Source organism: Calypte anna, chromosome 19 (assembly GCF_003957555.1).
Source record: "Calypte anna isolate BGI_N300 chromosome 19, bCalAnn1_v1.p, whole genome shotgun sequence".
NCBI classification, from domain to species: Eukaryota; Metazoa; Chordata; class Aves; order Apodiformes; family Trochilidae; genus Calypte; species Calypte anna.
Genome location: NC_044264.1, coordinates 3,909,177 through 3,935,638, shown reverse-complemented (window position 1 = coordinate 3,935,638; position 26,462 = coordinate 3,909,177). Strand labels below are relative to the sequence as shown.

The 26,462-nt window shown below is 44.7% G+C and overlaps 1 protein-coding gene across 1 annotated transcript in view; it reads left to right on the top strand.

The window, feature by feature from the left end:
* Positions 1 to 273: 273 nt before the first annotated feature.
* Positions 274 to 26,462, top strand: part of GALNT17 (polypeptide N-acetylgalactosaminyltransferase 17) — a 216,371-nt gene continuing 190,182 nt past the window's right edge. Inside the window, exon 1 of the mRNA XM_008501930.2 lies at positions 274 to 683. Within this exon, the coding sequence (XP_008500152.1) occupies positions 446 to 683 (238 nt within the window). The 5' untranslated portion in view covers positions 274 to 445. The remainder of the gene's footprint in view (positions 684 to 26,462) is intronic.

Below are 26,462 nucleotides of genomic sequence, written 5' to 3'. Positions count from 1 at the left end.
TCCCCGGGCGCCCAAAGGGGCGGGAGCTCCGCACCGCCCCCGCCTCACCCCGCCCCGCCGCGGTGCAGGCGGCTGCCGGCGGGGCATGGCCGGGCCGCTCAGATCAGCAGCAGCGGCCCCGGGTCCCCTCCATCGGGCGGCGGAGCGGGCGCGGCGCTGCCGCAGGGCTGGCGGGGCCCGGGGCCCAGGCGCGGGCGCCCTACGCGGGGCATGAAGTTGCGGCGGCAGCGCGGCGGCGGGCGGGGCGGGGCGGGCGGCCCCGGCGCTGGTGTCCCCTCGGCGTGGCCGTAGTCAGCGGCGGGTTCCGCGGCGCTCCACCTCGCCGGAGCCCCGCAGCCCCTTCGCTCTCCGGCGTGGGATGTGCGCGCAGCGGCGGGCACCTGCCGGGCCGCTCCCATAGCCCTGCGGGCAGCGTAGCGGCTGGCGGTGCCCCTCGGGAAGTTTGATGGCTTCTTTGCGGAGAGTCAAAGTGCTCCTGGTGTTAAACTTGATCGCGGTGGCTGGCTTCGTCCTTTTCCTGGCCAAGTGCAGACCCATCACGGCCAAGAGCGGCGACTCCTTCCATGATATCCATCCCAGGGCAGAAGTGGCCAACTTGACAGCCCACGGCCTCAGCTCCATCCAGGATGCGGTGCTGAAGAGACTGTCCCTCCTAGAAGATATAGTCTACAGGCAGCTGAATGGTAGGACCAGTATTGCCCTTAATGCCTTTTGGGCATGGTAGCAGAGGGTCATTAAATGCGGGGTGTCATTAATCGAGGGAAGGAGAGGGCACACGACCCGCTTGAAGTTTGCCTGATGGAACTGTGCTTTTTCCTGTGTTCCTGTGCAAGCGGAGTCTTAACAGACTCATCGAGAGCAGTTTAGTATCTGATTTCAACATCCGTTGGTGTTTGTGCTCAGAGTACCTTACAGAGGAAAGTATATAAACCTAGTGCTGCCTTTGAGGTTCAAGATGTTGGTCAGGAAATGACAGTGTCGTGATTTCTGCATCAGAAAGGAAGGGTGTTCAGTGGGTGAATATGGATTGGAGCAGCATGCTGTATATTGATTGAGGGAATGGCTTTTACTACTACGGAGTTGTCTGGGGTTTTTTTGGTTTTGATTTTTTTCTTTGCAAAGGAGTTTTTAAACGGCTGAAGTATGTTTGAAGTATTTGAGTGCAGAAGGTCAGAAAGCAAAATGCACTTTCTTTAATAACTTAAGCAAACTATTCAGTGTTTCCTGTGGCTCAGCATTGACAGCTGCTAATTAAAATCTGAAGTAATGCTTCTCTTTATAGTGTAGTGAGGGGATTTCTATTAAAATCTCACCAGGTTCAGTAGTTCCGAGATGTAGAATGGGAGTTTAGAAGATGCCATGTAGGATAGAGAAACATTGTAAAGCTGTAAGAAATCTAGGTGAGGCATCTAATTAAAATACTACATAAGCTGATTTTTAAAAAAATTGTTCCCTGCAGACTCCCGACCAGGAATGTAATCGCAATCAGGAGCCCCATTTATGGCTTCTCATCTCTGTAGTTTTAACAGCTGCAAGTGTTTGTATTGCAGAATTAGCAGAGTTAATGTTTTTCGGCAATGTCAGTGTGATTCCCTCCCCGAGTTTTGAATATGAAGCTCATGCATGACTCTGCCCTGCTGAAGTAAAAGCTGTTGTGCGCTGTGACGGTGCTCTGAATCAGAGTTACTGCTGGTGGTACTTCTGCGCTGAGGCAGGTGCAAGAATATAATGTACCTTTCAGTGTTTGTGCTTTGGGGAGGGCACCGTGCAAAATGAGAAAGCACTCAGTTGAGTGGGAATGTGTTCTTTATGTTGCTACTTCATAGGCTTGCATGAAAAGCCTGCCCTGCTGATGGAAGTGCCTCTCACCAGGAGGTGTTGAACCAGCACTGCTGGGTGACAAACAAGGTGAAACAAAAGAAGGAATAAGGTAGAAAGCTGGATTATATTTACTGGAACTGGCTGCTTCTGCTTCTAGGGCAGAAGTTTCCAAGGAGGTTTAGGTACTTATTTAGGAAAGGAGCAATAGCTGCAGTTCAAGGCAGGAGACCTCATGCTAGGACCTTGGCATTGGACAAGTCATCACGTTGCCTTCTACCATTTCTGTGAAGAACAGAGGGAGAGCTGAAATTAGAAGTTTATTGCCTGACTCTGAAGATTAATGTGGGACTCCCTACTTGGGGATCTAGCTGGTGCTTATCATAGGAGCCAGGGCATGGCTCTGGGTGTGCATGGCTCACAGGACAGCTCTGGCGTGCTGGCAGGTCTGGAAGGTGCTGTGGGCACTCAGTGCCATTACGCTGTAGTACAGTAGCTGGCTTAGTGCTGGGGAGCATTCGTGCACTTAAAGACCGGGGAGGCAGAGAGGTAATAGGTATGTTGCCTGTCTCACAAACATTTTCTTAAGGCAGGTGTAAAGCTGAGCACATAAATGTGACATCTTGTCTGGCCCCTGCATGCCAGGGTGATTTATAGCCACACTGATGAGTCTGGCGGGAAACCAGCTCTGGCATGGCTGTTACGTAACGTTGGGTCAAGTGTTTGATGGGTACATGCAATTTTTAGAAAAGTACGAGGTGCTCTGTTCTCCTGAGTGATGTCTGTGTTGTGCTTCAGCAAGACATGAGTTCAGAGCAAATTGGAAGGGGGCAGGTGAACCCCCCTCAGCAACCCCCAGTACTGAGAGGCAGCAGTAGAGGTGCTGAGGCAGGGAGTGAGACCAGGATTGTGCCTGAACTGGCAGTCTGGGCACCTGAAAAAATACCTAAAGCTGAAATCCTAGTGTCTGCTTGATGTATGCAAATATGAGCTCAATTTTTATTTTTCTTTTCTTTTTGCATTTAGGATAGGAAAGTTGCATGCTGGTGAGAAAGTGCCTGACAAACCCCACCATATGCTCTTAGACAAGCTCCCTGCAAAACACACCAACTGAGAGAATTTTCTTTCTGTTGTGTAAGGTTGGATTTTGTTTTAAAACTGACCTGTGTAGAAAATGGTAGAATAAGGATTCCTTTAGTGTGGCATGTAGGAAGCATGCACCTCCAGGAGCACTGGGAAGCATTTGGCCAAAGAGAGGAATTAAAACACGGTTTGGATGCAGTCAGCTATGACTTTTTTCTGCGTTACAGAACTTGGCTGGATTTCAGTGGGAGTTGGAAAAAAACCTGAATCTCTAAAAAAACCCTCCATTCTGTAAAGATCAAATGAGCAATCTTATCATACCATTGCTGTGCTATTGTTTTGCTTTTTTTTTTTTTTTTTTTCAAATTTTCTTTTAAGAAAAAAAACGTAGTGTAAAGCATATTGGAAATAACAGCTCATTCTGGTATGGCAACTGTAATTTTGTATGTAGGTATATTTGTTTCTGTAAATGTTGGCCATGAAAACAAGCTAAACAGCACTGCCACAGGTTTGTTGAAGGAAGTATTTTACGCAATTGTTCCTTTTGAATGACGTTTCTCTGCTGCACCATTTTGGAAATAGCACCAGACCCCCTCTTTGTCCTCTCTCTGCATGAACAGCTGTCCCAGTTGTGACTCAATCCTCATCCTACAACTGCTTGTAGGTGAAGTACCTTTCTGGTCTCAATGTTTTCCAGCCACTGTTAGGTGGGGTTGCAGTTCCATGAAGTTACAGCATATCAGCCCTGGGACATTCCTTTCAGATGGTAGCTGAAAGAGAACTTTGAGAATGCTGTATGGGACTGGGGAGCCATCACAGGAGATGGTGGCCTTCTTTAGTGTTCTCCTCTTTGTAATTCATAAAGTAACCAGGAGAAGACTTTTGTTTGTCCAGATTGTCTGTTTGGTGGTCTGTTGGCTTAAAACTGGTTGAGAACTGTAGGTGTGATCTTTCTAAATGTTTGCTATTGCTTCTTAGTTCGTTGCACAAGTCTTGAGGGTTTTACTTTCTCCTTTTCTGTTGCTTTTAGATGGTCTTCTATTGGATGGCTCCCAGAGGTGCAAAGAAGTATGAGGGTGCCCTTTGAAATGGAGCTTGTTGTATGTGCACACACTTACCTGGGAGTTCGGGGGATTTTTAATTTCTGTAGTCACTTTTGTGCATGGAATTTTCTTGTTCAGCAGATGTTCAGAGAAAGCTAATGAAGGCCTGGAAGGAACGTGTGTGTTTTACCCTGGGTATTAAGTACAACTTGTCTTTTTGATCCAAATCTAATTATTTGTGTGCTGATGTTTACGTAAGTAAAAATTACGGTCCAGAGTATCTCCAGCTTTATGGAGAGTCATACAAGTGAACTTTTGAGTTGGGTCTATGTTTACAAAGAGAGGATTTCTGAGCTCGTGTTACAAACTATTTAGCTAGTGAGGAGCTGGAGTGAATAAAGACTTGGAAGAGAACATTAAGCTTCTGCCACAGCCGTGGGCTTCCTGGGCAGTGCTGGGCAGACTGATTTATGTAACCCTCTCCCTCTTGAGGGTTTTGAGAAATCACACGTTTAAAGACAGCAAGGGTGGGCCAAGTTTTTAACATCAAAGGCACAGAGGATGAGTGATGTGACCTGAGGAAAGCTGCTGTTTGCCACATGAAACCACGTACAAAGACTTTGCTCATCATGCAATTCTCTTAATGGGATGGGTCCCATTTCCGTTGCCTGGTGAGAAGTTGCTCATCTCCCCTTCCTACAAGAAACAGCCTTGGCGGAATTGCCCAGGTAGGTTCTGTCTGGCTGTGTTTTTGCTTACTTGAGTCTATCCATTACTCTCTTCCACCTCCCTTTGTCCTCTTGAAATTCTGCTTGATCCCACTCTGGGTGTGAGAAGGGGAAACATTTGGGGTACTGCAGTATGCATTTAGCCCCCACGTCAAAAGGTGAGAGCATAATGCTGGTGTGTGCCTCCAGCCATGCCTGGCCAAGGCAGAGAAGTGCTGAGAGTCTGGTGGGATTTATAGGATCCATCAGCAGGTTTCCTTACGTGTGCAGAGTGCTGGGGCTGCACCAGTGCTGAGTATTCCCCCTAAGTAGGAGGAAAGCCTGGATCTGATTTTGTGTATTGGTTTTTGTCCCTGTCCTTCTGAGTCTAATCCTGACCAGAAGTGAGCAATCCCTGTTTGCCAGAAGCTGTTTAAGTCAATATGTAACTAATTTAATAATTAAATAGAGCTGCTAGTTTGAGAATAAGAAGTGCAGGTTTGTGTGTAGGGAAACCGTCAGCCATATCTACCGTAGGTGAGCCTCGATGTAAACAGATCAGTTCTGTTGGTCACTGGTGAACTAAGGAACCTTCCAATTGGCTCCCTCCCAGATGTGCTGGGGTAAACACCTCCATTTTCAGCAGAAGTGTGGGGTCTTCATTCAGAATCTCCAAGGAGCATGCAGAGTATTAACTCCCTCTGTAGAGCATTTTTGCTTGATGAACAACACCTGAATCCAGTGATCTTGCCTGGAAGCCAAGAGGACAGGAATGATGTGGTATCTTTGAGTAGTGGGAAAAAAATTTTTTTTTACTTCAAACTAAATAAGATAGAAAATGCTGTGAAAGGGCACTGCTGACTTTTCCTAAGCTCTTTGTTTAAATTTTATTTGGAAACTCAGTTCTGAGGCCAGCCCTGTTCAATTTCTTCATTAGTGATGTAGATGACGGGATTGAGGGCTTCCTTAATAAGTCTGCAGATGACACCAGGTTGGGTGGGAGTGTTGATCTGCTTGAGGGTAGGAAGGCTCTTCAAAGGGACGTGGACAAGCCAGACTGATGGGTCAAGGTCAATAAAATGAGGTTTAATAAGGCCAAGTGCTGGGTCCTGCGCTTTGGTCACAACAACCCCATGAAATATTACAGACTTGGGGAGGAGCTGCAGGAAAGCTGCCAAGCAGAAAAGGACCGGGGGGTGTTGGCTGATGCCTGGGTGAATGTGAGCCAGCAGCGTGCCCAGGTGGCCAAGGAAGCGTCCTCGGCTTGTATCAGGAATAGTGTGACCAGCAGGAGTAAGGAAGTGATGGTGCCCCTGTATTTGGGACTGGGGAGGTCACACCTTAAGTGTGTCTTCAGTTCTGGGCCTGTCACTACAAAACACTGAGGGGCTGGAGTGAGAGAGAGAAGGCCCTTCAGAGAAGGGTGAACAAGCTGGTACAGGGTCTGGAGAAAAAGCCCTATGAGGAGAGGCTGAGGGAACTGGGAATGTTTAGCTGGGAGAAGAGGAGGTTGAGAGGAGACTTTCTTGCTCTCTACAACTCCCTGAAAGGAGGTTGTAGGGAGGTGGGTGCTGGGTTCTTCTCACAAGTGAATAGTGATAGGACTAAAGTAAATGGCCTGAAGTTTCACCAGGGGAGGTTTAGGAAGAAATTCTTCACTGAGAGAGTAAAGGCATTGGAACAGGAACACCTCCCATTGCCCAGGGAGGTGGTGGAGCCCCATCTCTGGAGGTATTTAAAAACTGTGTAGATGAGGCACTTCAGAACATTCTGTGGTGGGTGACACAGATATTGGTACATGCATTTTTTTGGGGGAGGGGGATGTTGACCCTTGGATGCAGTGATCCTAGAGGTCTTACTCAACTGTGGATGTTCTGTAGAACTTTACAACAGGTAAATTATAAGATCAGGTGAGAATAAACCTAAATGCATATTGTTGTAAATGAGAGGCCAGTGATGAAAAACTACTGAAGCTGGCCAGAACAGGAGTAAGCACAGAAGGTTTTCCCCTTCACGTTAAAGTACACAAAGAGTGAACTGCTGCTTTACTAAGTATTAGAAGTTGAAGAGGAACTTTAGAATTCCATGATGATTAAATAAGCCTGTATTCATTTTTTTTTAAAATGAGCTTGGGCCTGTGCTTTTGCACATGGAATTATTTGGACATGCTGAGATATGAGCAAGTGCATGCCAGCAAACTCCCTGCATACAGGTTTGTGGGCTCCTCTGTTATCCAATTAGGAAATGAAGTTAGTGAGGGCTGCACGTGGACAATGAGGCTGAGACTTAAGCACAGCCTTTTGCATGGTCTTTCCATCCCCTTTGTAAAGTGGCACTTAATGAATGTAAAACACTTTAGAGATATGTGGATTTTGCTTCCCGTAAGAATAAGATAATGCTTATCTTCTATAGCACTTATCATCCTCGAAGTACATAGCAAACTAAGCTAACTACTGAGTATTAAAATTCTATATGTAAATAAGGCAGATTAAAAGCAGTTCTATCAGCCATTTAGCAGTATGTAATAGTGTTACACCCGAAGACTAGCAATATTCAGATTTTAACTGGTAATATATTAACTAAAATGCTAAGAAATTCTCTGATTAAGATAAACCACCAAATGTAAAGAATTGAGAGCTGTGTGTAGGGAGAAGGGCCCATACTTTAGTCATGTTAATGAAATGAAATGAAATAAAATAAAATAAAATAAAATAGCTGTTTATATGAGCACAGTCTCACTGTGTGAAATCCTTTGATAGAAGAAATGGTGAGGTAGAGATAAAGTGAGATGTTATGAAGATGTGACTGCTCTGTTACATCTGAGATGCTGTTTCCCTGTCTGTCTCGCTGCCACGGTGTTTCTGAAGTAGAAACTAACTTTATTATTATTTATGGCTACTTTATACAAATTGCAGCTTCAATATCTATTATATACCTAACAGAGTGGGTTGCCATATTCCCCATTAAGAATAATGCAAATTATCAAGATCCAGTACATGCCTGTAGAAGTTCTCAGCCTAAACTGATCAACTGTAGGAGAGTGGTCTGCGAGGGCTCGAGACACTGGGGAGCTGCTGCCTGTAAATTATGATCAGGCTCATAGAAATTGAGTCTAATACTGAACAAGGAACAAATAAAAGGAGCAGTTCTGAGGGAAATAATAGTGTTGAAAGATGAGGCTTCGGATAGACATTTAGGAAGTATCTGGAAGCTCAGTCATTAACGTGACATTTAGTTTACAACCCGGCTGAACAGGAAGCGATAGATAATTTTTGTTTTCGATAGTTGTTTGGCATCATCATCAGAATATTCACTGTCATTGGCAATGAATGAGTAATAAGCCTCTAACACATTTATCATGCAGAGACAAGATGGGATTCATGACATGCAGCAGCAATGACTAGAAAATAGTGACAACCTTGGTATTTTATTCTTGCATATTCACCTTTGCTTGAATAGAGAAACAGAACCTTATCTCGATGGCAAAATTTAGAAAGGTTTGGTAGATTAACACTGCCAAGTTAGTTATGCAGCTTTTAAGAATGTTTTTCTAAGGATTAAAATTAAACAAGTGTTGTGATAATGTGGATTTCAGTATATTTCCAAGCCTCATTTTGGATCAGTGGTGTACTATTGTTTCCCTAGTAAAAGACGTATGGAATTGGGTGCATTTGGCAAAACATGGGCATCTAATGACATTTCAGTGCCTGAAGGCACCCTGCCTGGCATCCAGCTGCCACTCCTGAAGGGCACAACTCTGCCTTCAGTGCTTTATCACATCTGCTGAGCTCCTGCTGCATCTTTGGATCCCCTGAGGCCCTCTGGATGGCAGCAGGCAGTGCTGGGACAACAGCCCCACACTTCCCTTCTTGGAGATCTTCTGCTTTGATCAGGGAGGACAGACAGACAAAGCTGGCTTTAGGCATAGGCTGTCAACATGCTTGGATTTCTGGGGAGTCCTTTTGGTCTGTTCTTGGCCACCATCTTCTCTCATTCCTTCTCTCCTGGCAGAAGGCACTTGCGTTTCTAAACAGGAAAAGCTGTGTGCAACCTGCGAGCAAATCTACCTTTTAATAAGACAGACCAGAAAAGAAACTAGAAATGAGCCTTCTCAAGTAATTAAAAAGGCTTTACTCCTTGTGTGATTTATGTCACTACTCTTTATGTAAAACTGAACAATCTGGTCCAGATGTTGTGGCGGGCTGGCAGGCTGCCATCTCCTACAGCTACGCCTGAATCCTGGGGTAAGTGAGGACGATTCCGCATGTTGAAACATTAAACCTAAAAGGGAGACTGATTTTGAATAAGATGTCATTACCGAAGGCTGCAAAGGACTGTTTTAATGGAATATGAGTAGTATTGACCCTACTGTGAGTCAACAGCAGTGTTTCAGCATCAGTAATGGATCCTAGTGGTACAATATTATTTTTACTAAACAGTTTGGGGAGTACTGGCAGCTGTATTTTCTAACCCCTAATCCCTGTGGTTGAATTTCTTTAAGAATTTGTTTAATGCTTTATATCTCATAGCAATAAGCATAGCTAGTTCTGCCTATAAATCTAATAGCTATTGACCCCCAATCTGACATTTACTGATGGTTATCTAAAAATAACGTGGTAATGATGCAATGAGAGCCCTACATAAAACATGACGTGCAGGCAGAGTGCTCTGCTGAGCAGTCACACACCACGCATCAGATGCAGTCTGAGGGCATGGATGCTCATGTCAGGGGAGAGATGCAAAGTTTCCTGAAAAAAAAAAAAAAAAAAAAAAAAAAGACCTCTAAAATTAGGAGTGAACTGGATAATAAAAAAATCACTGTTTGCTTTCCTTTTTGGAAACTTGCTCACCTGTGCTCAGGTGCTGCTTGCTGTGTAATGAGTCCCAATTCCTCTGCCCTCCCCAGGATTTGCTTCCCTGAGTCCCTCTGGCACCAGCTCCCCACAGGCAATGATGCTGAAGGCCATCTGGCACATTACAGAACTTGTTCACTCTTGGAATAGGAAATATCCATAGCTCCACAGCATCTGTAATATGGGAGTAAGATGATTCCTCTTGGTAAATAGATTTTTTTTAAAAATAGGGATCTCCGGAGGTTGTCCAACCCAGGCTGTTGAGTGGGAGTGCCACTCTTCCTGCTGATAGGGAAAATGAAAGATCTCTGAAATCACCACTTTTTACTGTGCAGCTGGAACACCTTGTTGCACCTGACTGTGTAATTTCAGGGCACTAAAACCGTCTGTGGGAGGTGGTAGCATTAGATACTGAGGAAGGAAGGGGAATCCTTGGTCCCTCTTCCTTTGAATGTGCTCAGCGTATGTGCAAGGGGAAATGTTTTGTGTTTCTTGCCATGGTTTGAGGTGTGAGTGGTCAGCACTGGCACGTCAGGGAGGAAAGGTTCTGGGTGGGAAAGTGGGAGAGCTGTCTTTGGGGTGTGCAGCCTGGAGAGCCCTGAGCACCTGTAGTGTCCCTGACCCCATTCCCCAGCACCAAACAGGAGACAATTTCCTTTTCTCCACTCTATTCTCTCTAACACTTTCTGTGTTTGTGGGCAATGGAAATCCAATTTGCTTTTCCTTGCGTGTCTGACTGTTGCTGAGATACAGAGAGTGGAAAAAAAAAACAATGGAAGAGTGGATTTACAGACACCAACAGTGCCTCAGTTGAATTATTTTGGGTGTTTCCTCAAGCTGCAGAGAGCACAAGAGGCAAGCAATGTCTCTTACCTGATGGCTGTCAGAATTTATTTAATGTTTCTTTTAATCTTCATTTGCTTGTATAGTATTTCAGGCAGTGTCACAGCCTGCTATGCTTGTGCATGTTCTCAGAGCTTCAAGATAAAAGCGAGGAGGTTAATTTTAAAATGAAATAATTAGAATTTCTTTCTGGGTCTTTGCCTACATGACGCCTCAAATTAAATCATGAGAGCACTCAAGTTTCTGCCAAATTGCTACGAATTCGTCCAAAACAATTGCTTGATGATACTCTAAAGCACAATGCAAAGGAGAAGGGAAAAAAAAGCTGAGGAGCCATTCAATATTTTAAAGCTTGTTTATTCTGTATTGGGTTTAAAATAATTTTTGTTGACCTTTCTGTTTTTAGTGTGTAGCACCTTTAGGGAAGTGCCCTGGAACACTGAACACTTGAAATTGGTTGGAGCCCCTATTCTGCCAGATTTTATTCCAGTTTTTCATATTTGCTCAGACTAAATAATAATGGCAATAGCAATTACAAACTTGTTTAAACCTGTAGTCAAGGATGGGACCATGTTGTGCTTTGTCCTTTGCCAACTGTAGGCCAGACAGCACGAAGTGGAATTTCAGTAATTATTCATGAATCAGGAGCACCGGTGTCACCATTAGGGGCACCAGGCACTCAAGCAGGAAGGGCTTAGGGCTCAGTTTTTCCTCCAATGTTTTATGTAATGTTGAACAAGTCACTAAGAATAATATTAGAAAAATCTATATGAGTGACAGACTCAAGATCCCTTATGCATTACTTGGATGAATGTCTCAAGGACAGAAGGGGATGAAGAGTGAAATGGTAGAACAAGGAAAAAGTTGCAGATGTGTTTAAGTGATTTGCAATTACTTGGAACTGGTATCAAGGAAGTAGGGACAGAAAGAGCAAGAAAGGAGAGATGTTTGACTCCTTTCTTATTTCTCATCATAACAACTGGAATATAGCCTTAATTCAGTGATTACCACTCACTTCGGTTGTAATCCTCTCCTGTGGCTCTGGCTGATTCATGTCCCTTAGATTTCGTGCTATAAACCAGTAAGAAACAAGCTGTTCCCAGACTACTTATTTACTGAGATAAATCAAGCAACAGAAGGATGCAGATGGGAGAAGAGCTAGATCTAATGTCATGTTAATTACCTGTAGTTTTTGCATTTAAAGCTAATGTTGGTTTTAATATATATTAATTCTATGTTGACTAGGTTGAAGGGGGAGATGTGTGAGAAAATGAAATAAAAGGGCAGGAAGGATGAGGAAGTAGAGCTGGAGGGGCAGTACTGCAGTGTCAGTGAAAACAGAAGGTAAGGGTGATGTTTCTTCCAGGAGCTTTCTGCTGAAGACAAGTCCTGCAGCTGAAGGATCCCCATGGGCTTTGAGGGATGGAGAGGAGGCAGGCAGCAGATTCTTCTTCTCTCTGGCCTTCCTCAGGGTATCTGCCCCCAGAAGCTTTGCTTGCCCCTCAGAGCTATGGGAGACAACTTTCACATGTGGTTAAAAATTAAGAAGATATCCATAAAATATCCACTGTATGTGTTCATAAAGTGCCACATGGTGGGACAGACCCTGGTTGTGGAAAGGTGACCTGCCTGGTGGATGAGGTGAGGGCTGTGGATGTGGTCTACCTGGACTTCAGCAAGCCCTTTGACACCATGTCCCACAGCAAACTCCTGAAAAAGCTGTCAGCCCATAGCTTGGACAGGGGCACTCTGTGCTGGGTTAGGAACTGGCTGGAGGGCCGGGCCCAGAGAGTGGTGCTGAACGGTGTTGATCCAGTTGGCGGCCGGTCACTAGTGGTGTCCCCCAGGGATCAGTGTTGGGCCCAGTTCTATTCAATATCTTTATAGATGATTTAGATCTAGAGGGAATTGAGTCCACCATCAGCAAATTCACAGACGACACTAAGCTGGGGGGAGTGTGGATCAGCTGGAAGGCAGGAGGGCTCTGCAGAGGGACCTGGACAGACTGGAGAGTTGGGCTGATTCCAATGGGATGGGGTTCAACACGGCCAAGTGCCGGGTCCTGCACTTTGGCCACAACCCCATGCAGCGCTACAGGCTGGGGACAGAGTGGCTGAGAGCAGCCAGACAGAGAGGGACCTTGGAGTTTGGATTGACAGGATGCTGAACTTGAGCCAGCAATGTGCCCAGGTGGCCAAGAATCCCAATGGCATCCTGGCCTGTATCAGGAACAGCATCGCCAGCAGGTCCAGGGAAGGGATTCTGCCCCTGTACTCGGCCCTGGTGAGGCCACACCTCAAGTACTGTGTCCAGTTCTGGGCCCCTCAGTTCAGGAAGGAGATTGAGGTGCTGGAGCGCGTCCAAAGGAGGCAACTGGGCTCTTGAAGGGACTCGAGCACAGATCCTATGAGGAGAGGCTGAGGGAGCTGGGGTTGTTCAGGCTGGAGAAGAGGAGGCTCAGGGGAGACCTCATCACTCTCTACAACTCCCTGAAAGGAGGTTGTAGCCAGGTTGGGGTTGGTCTCTTTTCCCAGGCAACTCTCAGCAAGACAAGAGGGCAGGGTCTCAAGTTGTGCCGGGGGAGGTTTAGGTTGGACATTAGAGTTTCTTTACTGAGAGGGTGATCAGACATTGGAATGGGCTGCCCTGGGAAGTAGTGGTTTATCTGTCCCTGGAGATATTTAAAAAGAGACTGGATGTGGCACTCAGTGCCATAGTCTAGTAACTGCAGCTTGGGAAACACATGGATATCTGCACCCAAATGTGGGTTAATGCAAAGCCCAAGGAGCTACCTGCTACAGAGCAGCTTTCCCTGGATCCCAGCCCCCATGAAGGAACTCCAGGGGATGGAGTGAGGATAATGTCTGAAGTTACAGCAAAACCCTTCAGAGTTGTTCCCTTCTTCATGAAGCCCTGAAATGGGGCTAATAAAAGTGCAATTGTGAATGGATTGGCTGTAGCCATTTGTTTTCAGTCCTGCCTCTCCTGAGGCACCTTTTCAGCCAGTTGGAAGCAAATTTCTTCCTCTTCTATTTAGACAGGAACTACTGTTCTTGCCAAACATTTCTTGAATCTTACTTCAACATCCATCCACCAAAGTGACATTGCGAGGATGAACCCTTCTGACAGCCCGAGGTAGAGGAGGAGATGGTCTTAAGTTGTGCCAGGGGAAGTTTAGGTTAGATATTAGGAAGAATTTCTTTACGGAGAGAGTGATCAAGCATTGGAACGGGCTGCCCACTGAAGTGGTGGATTCTCCGTCCCTGGAGATATTTAAAAAGAGACTGGATGTGGCACTCAGTGCCATAGTCTAGCAACCACAACAGTGGTTCAAGGGTTGGACTTGATGATCTCAGAGGTCCCTTCCAACCCAGCCAATTCTATGATTCTGTGATTCTAAGGTGAGGGACTGGAAACCTGAGTTTGGAGGAACAGATAGATGGTGGTGGAGGTCAGGTACTCTTTGGATGAAGCTGATTTGATTGACCACATGCAACACCCAAGGGGACAGAGCTGGTTTTCAAGCTCTGCAGGTGGAGCTGAAGAGAAATAAATATCTGGAGAAATAAATGAATAATTAAGCTGGTGGGCTGGGGATGCCAGAGCTGCTTTCTCTGATGTGAAAGGAGGATGGTTCAGACATGGTGTAGTTTAATCAGTGTTTGTGGTATGTATGACAGTATGACAGCTGGATGATGCAGATGATTTATGGGCATGCAGACAGCTTTCATTTAGAACTCTGCCCCTGTCAGAAGTGTCTAAAGGTAGTTACCAGCTCTCATGATGCCTTACAGGGAAGGTGTTACTCAGGTCAGGGCATATTGACTTCACTTGTCTTTGGATCAAGCGCTGAATCAATAAATGACTTTCTGGGGGAGTTTAGTAGCTGTTCTGCACAGACATAAAAGGGTTTAGACAGTAAAATGGGATTTTACATTTTTGCCAGTCTTTTCTCAGGAAGTTGCTCAACTTCTAGATACTAATGAATGCTGTGTTCTTCCCACAACTTTTCCTCCCTACTGTTGCTGCCTGTTTGATCCTGCTGAACAGCATCAGACCTTGCAAATTAAAACCAGCTGCCAGGCTTCTACAAGTGAAGAGCCAGTGAATGGAAAAGAATAAAACTTGGATATCCCATCCTAATTTGAGACATCCAGCGTAATTGTGCAGCTGTTTGGAAAATCCTGGAATTACTTGAATGTCCAGGTCTGATTTGGATTGCCAGAACTCTGTATCCCAAAATACCCAGCTCCAATTACAGTTCTTGGACCTGAACAGCCAAAAAACCTAATTTCCTCCAAAGCTGCACACCCAGGTGTAGGCATCTCTGGTGCCATCTGACTCTGATCCTATGCAGCCTTTCCCATTGTGAGAAACTGCTTTAATTGGTTTAGAGTTTTTCCAGTGAAGCTGAAATGGTCAGATATGGTCAAGACCATATTTATCTTTAATCCCAACAAACTGGTCCAGATATATTTTGGTAGTGATTTATGAGAAAACCATGAACCATTGCTGCCACAGATGCACAAAAGCTGATACAGAGGAAAAAGAGTGGAGGGACTGAACAGGCAGCTCCAAAAAAATGGGTCTGGGAAACCCCATAATGAGGCTGGCATAGAATTTGGGGAGGAGAGGTGGCATGGAACAAGGCATCCAGTCAGGGAGTGGGCATCCTGGGAGCATCTCTGGTGCTTACAGGAATGTTTGGATGCAGCACAGTTGCTTGTTGATTGTGTTACAAGTAGTGAAAAAATGTCTGTCTAGAGGAAAGTGTTACTTTACACTTGGTATTTTATAGAAATGAGGGGTACTAAAAAGATAGGTTACTTCCAGAAACCTCGTTGCCATGGCTTTTTTTTTTTTTTTCTGGTGTGTTAATTCAAGTGCTGGTAGCCTTGAAGAACATTTGGAAGATGTGTGGGTATAAAGCCAGGGCAGGTGTTGTTAGCAGTGTAAAGCACAACAGTACAGGCACTGTGGAAAAATTATGGGGTTTGTGCTAAAGCAGATATTTAACCTTTGTTTTTACAACTGCAGAAATTAAGCAGCTTGTTCCTTAATGCAGGCTTAATGCTCCAAGTGTATGGTGACTGGATTTTCACATCTGAACGTATGAAATGCAGGGCTATTAAAATCTCTTTTAACGGTCTCTTTTCCCATAACTCCTAATATTTGCCATTTACTAATTATGATGTGCCTAAATGGTTCTCATTTGTAGTACGTATTTTAAATGCTGCATCTGTCCTAGATACAAGCTAACTGCTGATGGCTTAGTTTTTAAGTCTGAGAACTGATTAGTATCAGTGATTTGATTTTTTTTTTTTCAGGTTGGCATTAAGTGCTGGACCTGTACTGGTCTTTATAAGAAGGTTTTTGATACAGAGGTCCCCAGTGGAAGCAGAATAGCTGGATGTGGCACGAGAACAGCAATGAAGAACACAAAGACTTTGAGCATTGGTTTGTGGTTTAAATTCATGCTAAGTCAGCAAGGACATCACCTAGGAGTGGCTGCTGTGGAGCAGTTTTTGATTTGGGAGTTCTTGATTTATTTGTCTTTTTTTAATTTTTTTTTCTTCTTAAATTCTTAGGATTTTCCAAAAGAAATTTAATAGGGAAAATGTGACTGAAAGGTGAGAGCCTGGGCAGAAGCTTGTGGGGAAGAAAACAGCAGGGTTGTTTTTTCATGGTCCATTTTGCTGCAGTGTTGATGGGACCATGTGAACTGGTTTAGGGCCCCACAGATGTTATTGAGGCCATTGACTTTATTGTCAGATGGACCTCCCTGCAGAGAGCTGAGAATGCAAGAAAGAGGGTGAACAAAAATAACTTGGAAAGTGTTTCAGTTAGGACGCAGGGGCTGCAGTTGGAGGAAAAATGGAAATAAGCAACTCAGAACAATTCAGATGCTCTGCGAGTAAAGGAAGCCTGTTAACTCAGTTGTCTGTCCTTGCATTTTATTTCACTTTGAATTTTACCTGTTGGGTGTTTTTTTCTCTTTTTCTTTTTTCTTAATCCCATTTTGCAGTCACCTTCACTAGAGGCAACTCAAGCTGTGACTTGGCAGCTGCTGCTGTCTTCTCCAGCTTTTGCTGCCAAAGATCCCAGTTGATTCTAGGGCTTAAGGCACAGTGCTATTTTCTGTATTTTTTCCTACTACAAAATGATACTTATTAATATTAATAGTGTGCTTTCTAAATTCGGAAATCTGGAGGCCCATTGCAATTATGTTTTTTGTCTTTTTTAAAACCTTGGTCCGTGTCAGGTGTGTCCTGGCAGTAAACACAGCTTATGACTATGTCCCAGGTCAGTGTTCTAGGGTTGGGTTCAGTGGACAGTACTCAAGTTTGGAACCAAATCCTTAAACTCCTAAGGAAGCTTTGCATGGAAGTGGAAGCTTTGAATATCATCTTTACACTTCACATCATGGGAAATAATTCCTTCTTGGAAGCAGAGACTGTGGTGCCACGGGTACAACAGAATGCAGGTCCCCTTGTGCCAACGATTGCAAACCAACATCAGCTCCTCCTGCATAGACCTGGTGGGGTAACATATTTACTGTCAAGCAGGCAGAATGCTGATGCTGTTAAAGGTGGCATCAGACCTACAGCCTTTCTCACTCTTTCTTCCAGAAGATTGAAAAAAAGGAAGATATGGAAGATATTTTTCTTTTTTTGGCTGCGTCTTCCTTTGCATTTCTCAAACCTCCATGCTGAGCCTTGGGAAAGAAAGAAGTTTGGGGAAAAAAAAAAAAAGCTGATCCAGGAAGTCTTCTGACTGGATCAATGGAGCAAAAGAATAGGACGAAGTTGCACTACTGTCAGGAGAACTTTGCTGAGCGTGCTGTGTCAGAGTCTTGTGCCACGCTATTATGTTCAGAGGTGCATAATGCAAATGCTTTTCCAGGCTTAGGAAATTCCTTTATACTTGAATTATAAAATGATGATTTGTTTGTTTGTTTGTTTTTTTTAATTAAAAAAAAGCCAAATTGCTGATTGGGTCATTCAAGTAATAATGAGTTCTTATAGTTCATTTTCTTGGAATCATTTTTTGGATGTTGTTAGATAAAACTTTTCAATATTTGCCTTTGGTGAGCACTGGAATTTCTTTTCATGCCTTAAGTTGCATTTTTTGCAGTTTGCATGCTCCGTTTTACCAGGTGCTCAGAGCTTCCTGGAGGTGAGCAGCAGCTCAGCAGTCCCTGCAGTCCCCAGGGGAAGCTCAGCTCCCCCCAGGGTGGGTCCTGGTGTGTTCTGCTCTAGGCTGAGATGAGAAGCTGCTGGGTTCAGTGGCCATGGCACTGAACCAGTCCCAGTTCCCAGGGACTTTAGCAGGGTCAGGGGCAGGCTTGGCTTCTGGGCTTTATTAGCTGGCAGTATGAAGTGGGAAGGTTTAGATAAGGTCAAAGAAATAAAAAGGTATAATAAATAAAGGTAAGGCCTAAATTTTGGGCTGAAATTGGTATGAGCTGGGCTTCTCTTACATCAGTCCCTTGAGCTTTTACAGTGTAATTCAGGAGATTGCTCCCTCTTCCCCCCCTCCCTCTTCCCCCCCTCCCTCTTCCCCCCCTCCCTCTTCCCCACCCTCCCTCTCTCCCCCCTCCTCTTTTCCCCACCTTCCCAGGTCACAACCCCCTTTGCATTTCATTTGCACTGTGTTATCTGCCAGGGTCTTGGAATTGAACCTATGTACCAAGTTCAGAACTAACTACATGGCAGATACTTTGCAAGCTTTCATGAATTTTTCATGTTTCAGGGTTGTTTTTTTTTTGACAACTAAATAGAGTTTCATGTTTATACCCATGATGGGGATAAATCAAATTAGTCTGAAATTAGCCTTTGCTCTTATAATGCTTTGCACATTTCTAATATTAAAGAGATAGGAAAGGAGATGAGCAAACCTGCTTTGAAGATGAGCTGATTTCCATAGTGAGCAGAGTGACCTACTTAAAGGGAGGGGGAGAGCGAGCGGGGTGGAGAATGGGCTCCTTATTTATTTATATAATTTTAAAGCATCTGCAGCAGTGCTGCCCTGGCTGAGCACTCTCCTGACACCTGACAGAGGGCTGAAGAACTGGAGCTGAAGAAACGTTGTTTGTCCTTCAAGAGGCTCCTTTCTATTTTAAATATTTGTGTTGGTGTTGCAGCAGAGGTGGAGCTGTACTCTCAGTGTAAAAGCATTTGGTAGGTGACAAGGTCATGAGAGGGCTTTGGGGAAATGGCAACCACGGTTTAACCTTTGCAGGAAATCTTCATAGCTTCACTTAAATGAGAAGGATCAGCATGCCTTGCTTGTGGGCTCTTGAGGGTTGTGTTTTAGAGTGATTTGTATGTATGTGCAAACAAATAAATACTAGCTGGGTGGGTATATGGTTTGTGGCCTTTTTTCATACTAATTTGTGGCCTTTTTCTCCCTTACTACTAATAATGTGTGTCTGATTCAGGTCTGGTACCATCTAAGGGGATCTATCTTTGCAAAATAGCATCATATCTGGAAGGCCAAGTGCTGCCCATGGGGCTGGAGTAAGCAACACAAGCACCCACAGTGACAGCTCATTGCCCTGTCCGCAGGATGGTCTTTTCCTTAGATGTGAAGTCCATGTAATGTGTGTCCAGATGAGGCTGTGTCCATACATGGAAATGCATGGATTCATACAGTAAAGGGCAATTTGTGAGTGCCAGGGGTTTTAGAACTTGTTTAGAGAACTTACACTCACTGGGTTCCTGCAGGCTGGCTGTGCCCCAGTGCTGCTGGTTTGTGGTCTGCAAGTTGTGTTTGATCTTGACTGGCATCATCTGCAAAATGATTCCTCTATCTGGGGCCTGAGATGGGCACAGCTCATGCATTGCAAGAAATGTAATGATCTGAGATTTCACATGCTCAGAATTCGATAGATGCTGCTCTTGCATTTGAAGCATTATGGTGTCCTGATAGGCAAAAGAGGAGGGGAAGTTGTTGGTCTGAGCTTCTGACTAAGACAGTCTTGCCTGAGCTGATCATTTAAATTTTATGTAGAGATTAAGATTTGTACATTTATTTAGAGAAGGTACTAACAAATATTCTTTGCTCACCCTGCAAAGTAATAAATATTTTGTAAGAGCACCATCTGTGTGGTTGTCTGCCTGAAATCTTTCTTTCTTCCAACACCTGAATGCAACAAGATGAAAATTTCCTACCTGTGAGTAGTTGCATTTCACTGGAGCCATATGTTAAGTTTGCAAACCCCACTGGGAACTTGGCAGGATCTGTGAGCTAAGTTAAAAAGTAAGAACTGATGAGTAGGTAGGAAAAGACTGCTCAGAGCCACCTCAGGGCATTAATGCTCCTGAAACAACTTTATGCAATTATTGTCCCCTATTGCTTTTTTAATAACATTTTCTTTGTCTGCGAGTCAAAGCTCAGCTCCTCTTAACTTCCACTCTTCTCTGAGAATAGCAAATCTGAGAAGTTTTGAGGACTGACTTTAAACATTTATGTTTTAAGCAAGATATATAAAATAGAAGTTTGCTGACCTATTGCAGAGAGGAAAGTGTCAAGTCAGCTGACAAAGTGATGGAGAGATGCTGTTCCACTGCTTTTAATACCACCTGCTCATGTTATCCTTCATTTTTCCCCCTGTGCTCTGCTGTGCAAGGACTCCGAGTGGCCTCAGTTCTTTTGTGGGTCTGGTGAGAGACTGACTCTTTCCTGTATGATATGAAGAAGAAGAAGAGTATTTGTAGAGACACTTGAATTAAACACTTTGTTCCAATGGAAACCCTTTGCGAAGAACATTTGGGTTTTTTGGGAAGAGCTGACTACCACAACTGAGCTGGGCAACATGGCTGAGAAAAATTGGTTGTGGAAGCAATTGAAGGGTGGAGATCAGTGACAGTCACACATCCAATGCCCCCCTCGACAGTCCTGTGGTTGTGTGACGGTGTAACTGGGCCAAACCAAGGGCTTTGGGCTTTGGGGAAGGGCCATGGGAAAGCTTTTGTCTTTTAGCAAATTGTAAACTTGGTACCTGGTCACTTACCAGGTGCATTGAGGAAATGAATCTTGCTTTTTCTCTCATTCAGAATTACTGACCTCTGTCCTCTGAGCTCATCTATCTTCTTTCTCTCTCATCTTCTCCTAGGTGAAGGGTCCTGGTTTATTTAATTTTTCCTATTTAGGATAATTTTAAAACCTCCTTTCAGGGAGTTGCAGAGAGTGACGAGGTCTCCCCTGAGCCTCTTCTTCTCCAGCCTGAGCACCCCCAGCTCCCTCAGCCTCTCCTCGTAGGGTCTGTGCTCAAGTCCCTTCACCAGCCCAGTTGCCTCCTTTGGACCCTCTCCAGCACCTCGGTCTCCTTCCTGAACTGAGGGGCCCAGAACTGGACACAGTACTTGAGGTGTGGCCTCACCAGGGCCGAGTACAGGGGTGGAATCCCGTCCCTGGACCTGCTGGCAACGCTGTTCCTGATACAGGCCAGGATGCCACTGGCCTTCTTCGTTACTTGGGCACACTGCTGGCTCAAGTTCAGCTTCCTGTCAATCCAAACTCCAAGGTCCCTTTCTGCCTGGCTGCTCTCAGCCACTCTGTCCCCAGCCTGTAGCACTGCATGGGGTTGTTATGGCCAAAGTGCAGGACCCGGCACTTGGCCGTGTTGAACCCCATCCCATTGGAATCAGCCCAACTCTCCAGTCTGTCCAGGTCCCTCTGCAGAGCCCTCCTGCCTTCCAGCTGATCCACAATCCCCCCCAGCTTAGTGTCGTCTGTGAATTTGCTGATGGTGGACTCAATTCCCTCTAGATCTAAATCATCTATAAAGATATTGAACAGAACTGGGCCCAACACTGATCCCTGGGGGACACCACTAGTGACCGGCCACCAACTGGATCAACACCGTTCAGCACCACTCTCTGGACCCGGCCCTCCAGCCAGTTCCTAACCCAGCACAGGGTGCTTCTGTCGAAGCTGTGGGCTGACAGCTTTTTCAGGAGTTTGCTGTGGGACATGGTGTCAAAGGGCTTGCTGAAGTCCAGGTAGACCACATCCACAGCCCTCACCTCATCCACCAGGCAGTCACCTGATGATAAAAGGAGATCAGGTTGGGCAGGCATGACCTGCCCTTTCTAAACCCATGCTGTCTGGGTCTAATCCCTTGTCCATCCTGCAGGTGCTGTGTGATTGTACTGAGGATGATTTGTTCCATAACCCTGCCAGGCATTGAGGTCAAGCTGATGATTCCTTTCAGAAGGATGCTCTTCGGCACATGGTGTGATTTTTTGGAACACTCTACATAGGGACAGGAGTTAGGCTCAATGATCCTGATGGGTCGCTTCCAACTTGGTGTATTCTGTGATTCTATGATTTATTTTAATATAGTATTTTTAAAAAAACACTTTAATTCTCTGAAGTGCTGGACAGCTAACAACGCAGGGCTTTTCTAGCCGTTCTGCCATTTGTCTGAACAGTAAACAGGTGCGTTAAGTTTTGATAAAAATCTTATTTTACTGGGCACTTAGAGAACTAAGTAATTCAGAAATACTGTAACTAAATCGTTCTTTCTTAGCCCTGTGTGGCTACTTCTAGAGGGGTGTAAACTGAAGGGTGTGTGTTTGAGCTGCTTGGGATCTCAGGCTGAACTCAAGTCTCCCTCCCACCATGGTGCCTGTGCTGGCACCTCTGCTGGCAGCCAAGTGGGGTTTCTTGGAACCCAAACAATTTTCAGCCTCAAGCTCCTGTGTTCTGGTGCAGGTTTGGACCCCGAGCCCTGGGCCACTTTGTTCACTCTGCCAAAGCTGTGGCAGGATTGGTGGCTGAAGATGCAGAGATAATAAGTACTGGTCACAGGCTGCACCTTTTGCCTGCTTCTAGATCTGATTTTAACCTCATGGTGTTGTCAGAGCCAGCAGGAAAACACAGTGGGCAAAGTGGTCAGTCTTACTGCCCAGGGACCCTGCAAGGCAGCTCTGCAGAGCCAGGATGATCAGAAGTGATGCACCCTGGTGGGTGCAGGTGAAAACCTTTGCAGTCAAAAGATGGTTATACCAGCAGTGTCTGCGCTGCTCCAGGAAAGAGTCCAAAAGCTTACTTAGGCTCACTGGTGTGGTCATAAAAGAGGAGTTGTGAAAGGCGGCAGGATGTTGTCCAAATAAAAACACTTACCTAAATGTGATGTTTTATACTCACCAGGTCTGCTGAGAAGGGAGAGGTAAGAAATGAGCAGCTCACATCAGGATTAACTTTGGGAAAGGCTGCCCTGAAAAACAGGACTGAGGAATTGGTACAAAGTGGGTGACCCAAAAAGGAAATGCAAAATCAAAGCTGTTTTATTGTTTTTTATATATTTGTCTTTAAATAAAGGCTAAGTTAAATACTGGATTAAGTACTGTAGCCTCTTGTCTGCTGAAGGCAGTATGTGATGGATAATGGTTTCAGAGGGCTGGCAAGCCATTTGAAAGGTCTTTGGTGTCCTAAAGTGGCAGTGACCATCTCTCACAGTCCCCAGAACATTAATCTGAAATCAAATGTAGCAGGGATGTTAGGGAACACTGCCAGCTGGTTTCATGTCTAAGCTGAGGCACTGGGGAGATGTCTCCTAGGGATGCGATTTAATCCCTGGCACACAGCTACATCTTCCCACAAACCTCCACACATCAGAACACTTGCTTTGGGGCAGCAGGTTCTCTGCTTCTCACCATCTTTTAGTTAAGTAATCCTCCTCTGTGGTGGGGTTATAAAGTACAAGGATTAAGCCTTATGCTTTGAAACTTAAAGCTCTTCCATTATTGGTTGCAGCTTGTGGATGGCAGTGGACAAACCAGGCTGAATCTGGTGAGAAATGCCTCAGTTTCTCTCCTCAGTGCCTGGTGTCTGGCAGAGCTCAGCTCCAGGGAGGGAGAGCATAAAGACCATTGAGTAATGATGATGGCAGTGTCCTTTTTCAGACATGCTTGTTCATGGCATAGGAAAAGACATTCCTGTGGGCATGGCAATACAAACAAAAACAGCAGAGTTCTTGGATCCAGTTGTGAGAGATAGAACAGATGGGTCCTTGTGTGCAAACACACTGTGTTCTGCCTTCCCTGGCACAGCAGCCAGTGCCTGTTGTAGAAGTGAAGCTTCAATAATGCCAGACCCTGTAAAACCCCTGGAAAAGGTTTTTTTTTTTTTTTTTTTTTTTTTTTTTTTTTTTTTTTTTTTAGAAAATTAAATAACAAGTTACGATTTGTATTGTTGCATATGGAGGTTTTGCATCACTGAGCCTGATGATTTTTTTTCTTTTGCTCCTGGGAAGCTCTTGCCAGTCCCCTGTGTTGAAGGGCAGTGGAACCACAGTGCTGCTGCCTCTATCCCTTACCTGCCTGTGAGAGCCTGCATCCCTTTCCTTGGGTACACTCTGGAGAGATGGAGCAACTTTCTGGAGCCATGGAATAAACATAAACACCAAAGGACTTAAAGATCTTATTTTGGTGGGGAAAAAGGGTGGATGCAGCCACTTCCAAAGGGTTAGCAATCAGCTAGGGATGCTGTGTTGGAGAGAACATCTCTCTCAGGGTCAACAGAAGGTACAGGTCTGGGTTTGGAAAAGAAATTTGGTATCATGTTTCTGTCCTTAAAACCATCTGAACTGCACTTTGTGCAGCTTGTTCATGTGGCTTTCCAAAGAGATGCTGAGGTTTCCCGCAGATCTTGGAGACAGTGGAGGGGATTGGTATCAATTCACTGCCTTCCCTGCAGGCATGAAAGAAGAGGGGTGAATACTCCCAAGTAGTTTGTTTCAGTTGAGCCTTCCTGAAGGCTAAAAACCTGAATGCTGCATCATGTGGATGAAGTGGAACAAAACATTGAGCAGTGTCCAAAATCCTCTGTGGGTCTGGAAGTGAAGAAGAGGTTGCAGTTTTTTCCCCATGGTTTATTTTTGTTGGTAGGGTTTGTTTTGTTTTGGTGCTGTTTTCTGGTGTGATTTGTTTTGTTATTTGTTTGGTTTTTTTCCCCCAGCCTCTGTAGAATAGTTTGCAGCCCAGCACTGCTGATAAAGGGAATACAGCGGTGGGTGCAGTGTAAGGATTTGACTCTCACTTCAGCATCCTGGAATGAATGCAGCTTCTCTCAGAAAAAAACCCAAACAATTCATAGTGATAAATGATATAGCCAGCTCTATACAGAAACAAATGTAGAAAACTGTTGGAAAGGAAATCTACAGTTAAGGTCTGTAAATGTAGGCTTTTTAGTGTTTTTAAATATCCTTATTACATTTTGTTGAAGTGTGGCTTGATAATTGCTCTCTCTTACTGTTTTTTTTTGGTTTTTTGTTTTTTTTTTGTCTGGATGTGGCATACCTGAGAGCTTTTGACGTGTACCAAGCCTGTGATAAGCAGCTTCCTTTTGGCAAGAGGTCTCTGTGTTCCTCCCACTACATTCTCTTTATGGCATAATTTCTTTAGCTTTGCCACAGTTTAATTTTATTTTACGGCTTGCAGCGTGAGATCCCCAAATCATTTACGTTTGTTAAGCAAACATCTATTTCTGGGACTGATGTTTTAATTTAATAAAATACTTTCTAACAGGGGTCAGCTGCAGCTGTGAATGTGTAATGAGGATTTGCTGGAAGGCCTGGGAATGGCAGCAGTAGCACCAAGCATGAGGATGCTTTTCCATGAGGATGCAAATGGGTGAATTGCCAGAGCCCCTGCTCCTCACTCTGCTTCTTGTGGTGGTTCAGCAGCTCAGGTCCTGTCCCTGTGCCTGCCCTTTTGTGGGGCAGTTTGTGTTACAAACTGTGTGGGACCCATAGCTTTACAAATAAGGGGATCTTGGAGGCTCAGTTTTTGGATCCAGCTGGACACAGTCCCAAATGCCAAAAGCAAATACACATGCAAAGGAGTTGCATTTTAAAAGGTACTAGGAGCTGTTTCTAGGAGCTCAACTAAGGGATGAGTTGTTTTTTTTTCCTAGCGCACATGAGAAATTTTGCCCTAAAATGTTTTCAAATATTTAAATTCAGATTACAGCAGATGGCATGCTCAGCCATAGGTGTTGCTTTCCTATGTAGCCACCAGGAAAACCCCCAGAGCAGCTGTTGTTGGTTGCTATCTTGACTCATGAGAGGAGGTCCAGGGCAGAAAGACAAGTGCCCAAGATCACCAGGTACCAATTTGCCTGACAGCTGTGACCAGCTGACCTGTTGCCTAGCACCATACATTTTGTAATTATTTGCAAGGGTTAGAGAAACCCCAAAACACAGATTGCTGCCTATGTTTAGGTAGGCAGCATGTAAAGATGTAGGATTTTTTTTGAGGTCCTTGTCTGGTGAAGTTAATTAGAGACTTGTTTGCTAAACAGCACAGTTTGGCTGGATCTGTTCTTGGCCCCTGGGGTACCAGACTGTGATCTTTTATAATTTACATAAGATACATACATTAGTTTGTACATTTTTTCAGGATGTCCTTTCCCATCTTTGCTAATCCATAGTAAGTCAGTGTTTTGGGAAGGAAAACAGAGGCATGAAAAATCTCAGAGTAATAGGTTTTTAATAAATTCTCCCTTGAGCACTTAATTTCATTTCTCACTTTAATGTGCTCTGTCCTCCTGCCAGTCCCATCTCTTTGGCTAACATTTGAAAATGTACTTCCTTTGCCAGACATTTCCAAATAGATTTGGGATGGAATGTTAGCATCTGATTAAATTTTGTGTTCTTTCTCCCCTCACCCCCAAAGAACATTCTGACTTTTTCCAGAAGATGGATACCACCTTCGAATTCAAGTCAGTGAACTTCTTTTACCACTCCCCTGAATAATTTGCTTAGCCATCTCCCTGCCAGCTCTAACCAGGAGCTAACCAGACTAACCAGTTCATTCATATGGTAGCTCTGCCTTCTAAAAATTACTATTAAATTCCCCTTAATCTTTGATTTAATTTCAAGACAGCTGTCTGGGACCCAACAGACAATGGAATTTTTGTTGGCTTGTGTTAAATTTCAATGGGTGGCTCTAATTGATGAGTTTTACACCATCCTATGCACCACTTGTTTTGAGTGATACATCATGCTGCTTGTGCCCTTTTTTTCTGCTTTTCCTCTACAGGTCTGTCACCCTATTATTTACATCATGTGTGTGTCTCAGTGTGGCAGCTCTAACAATAAACTC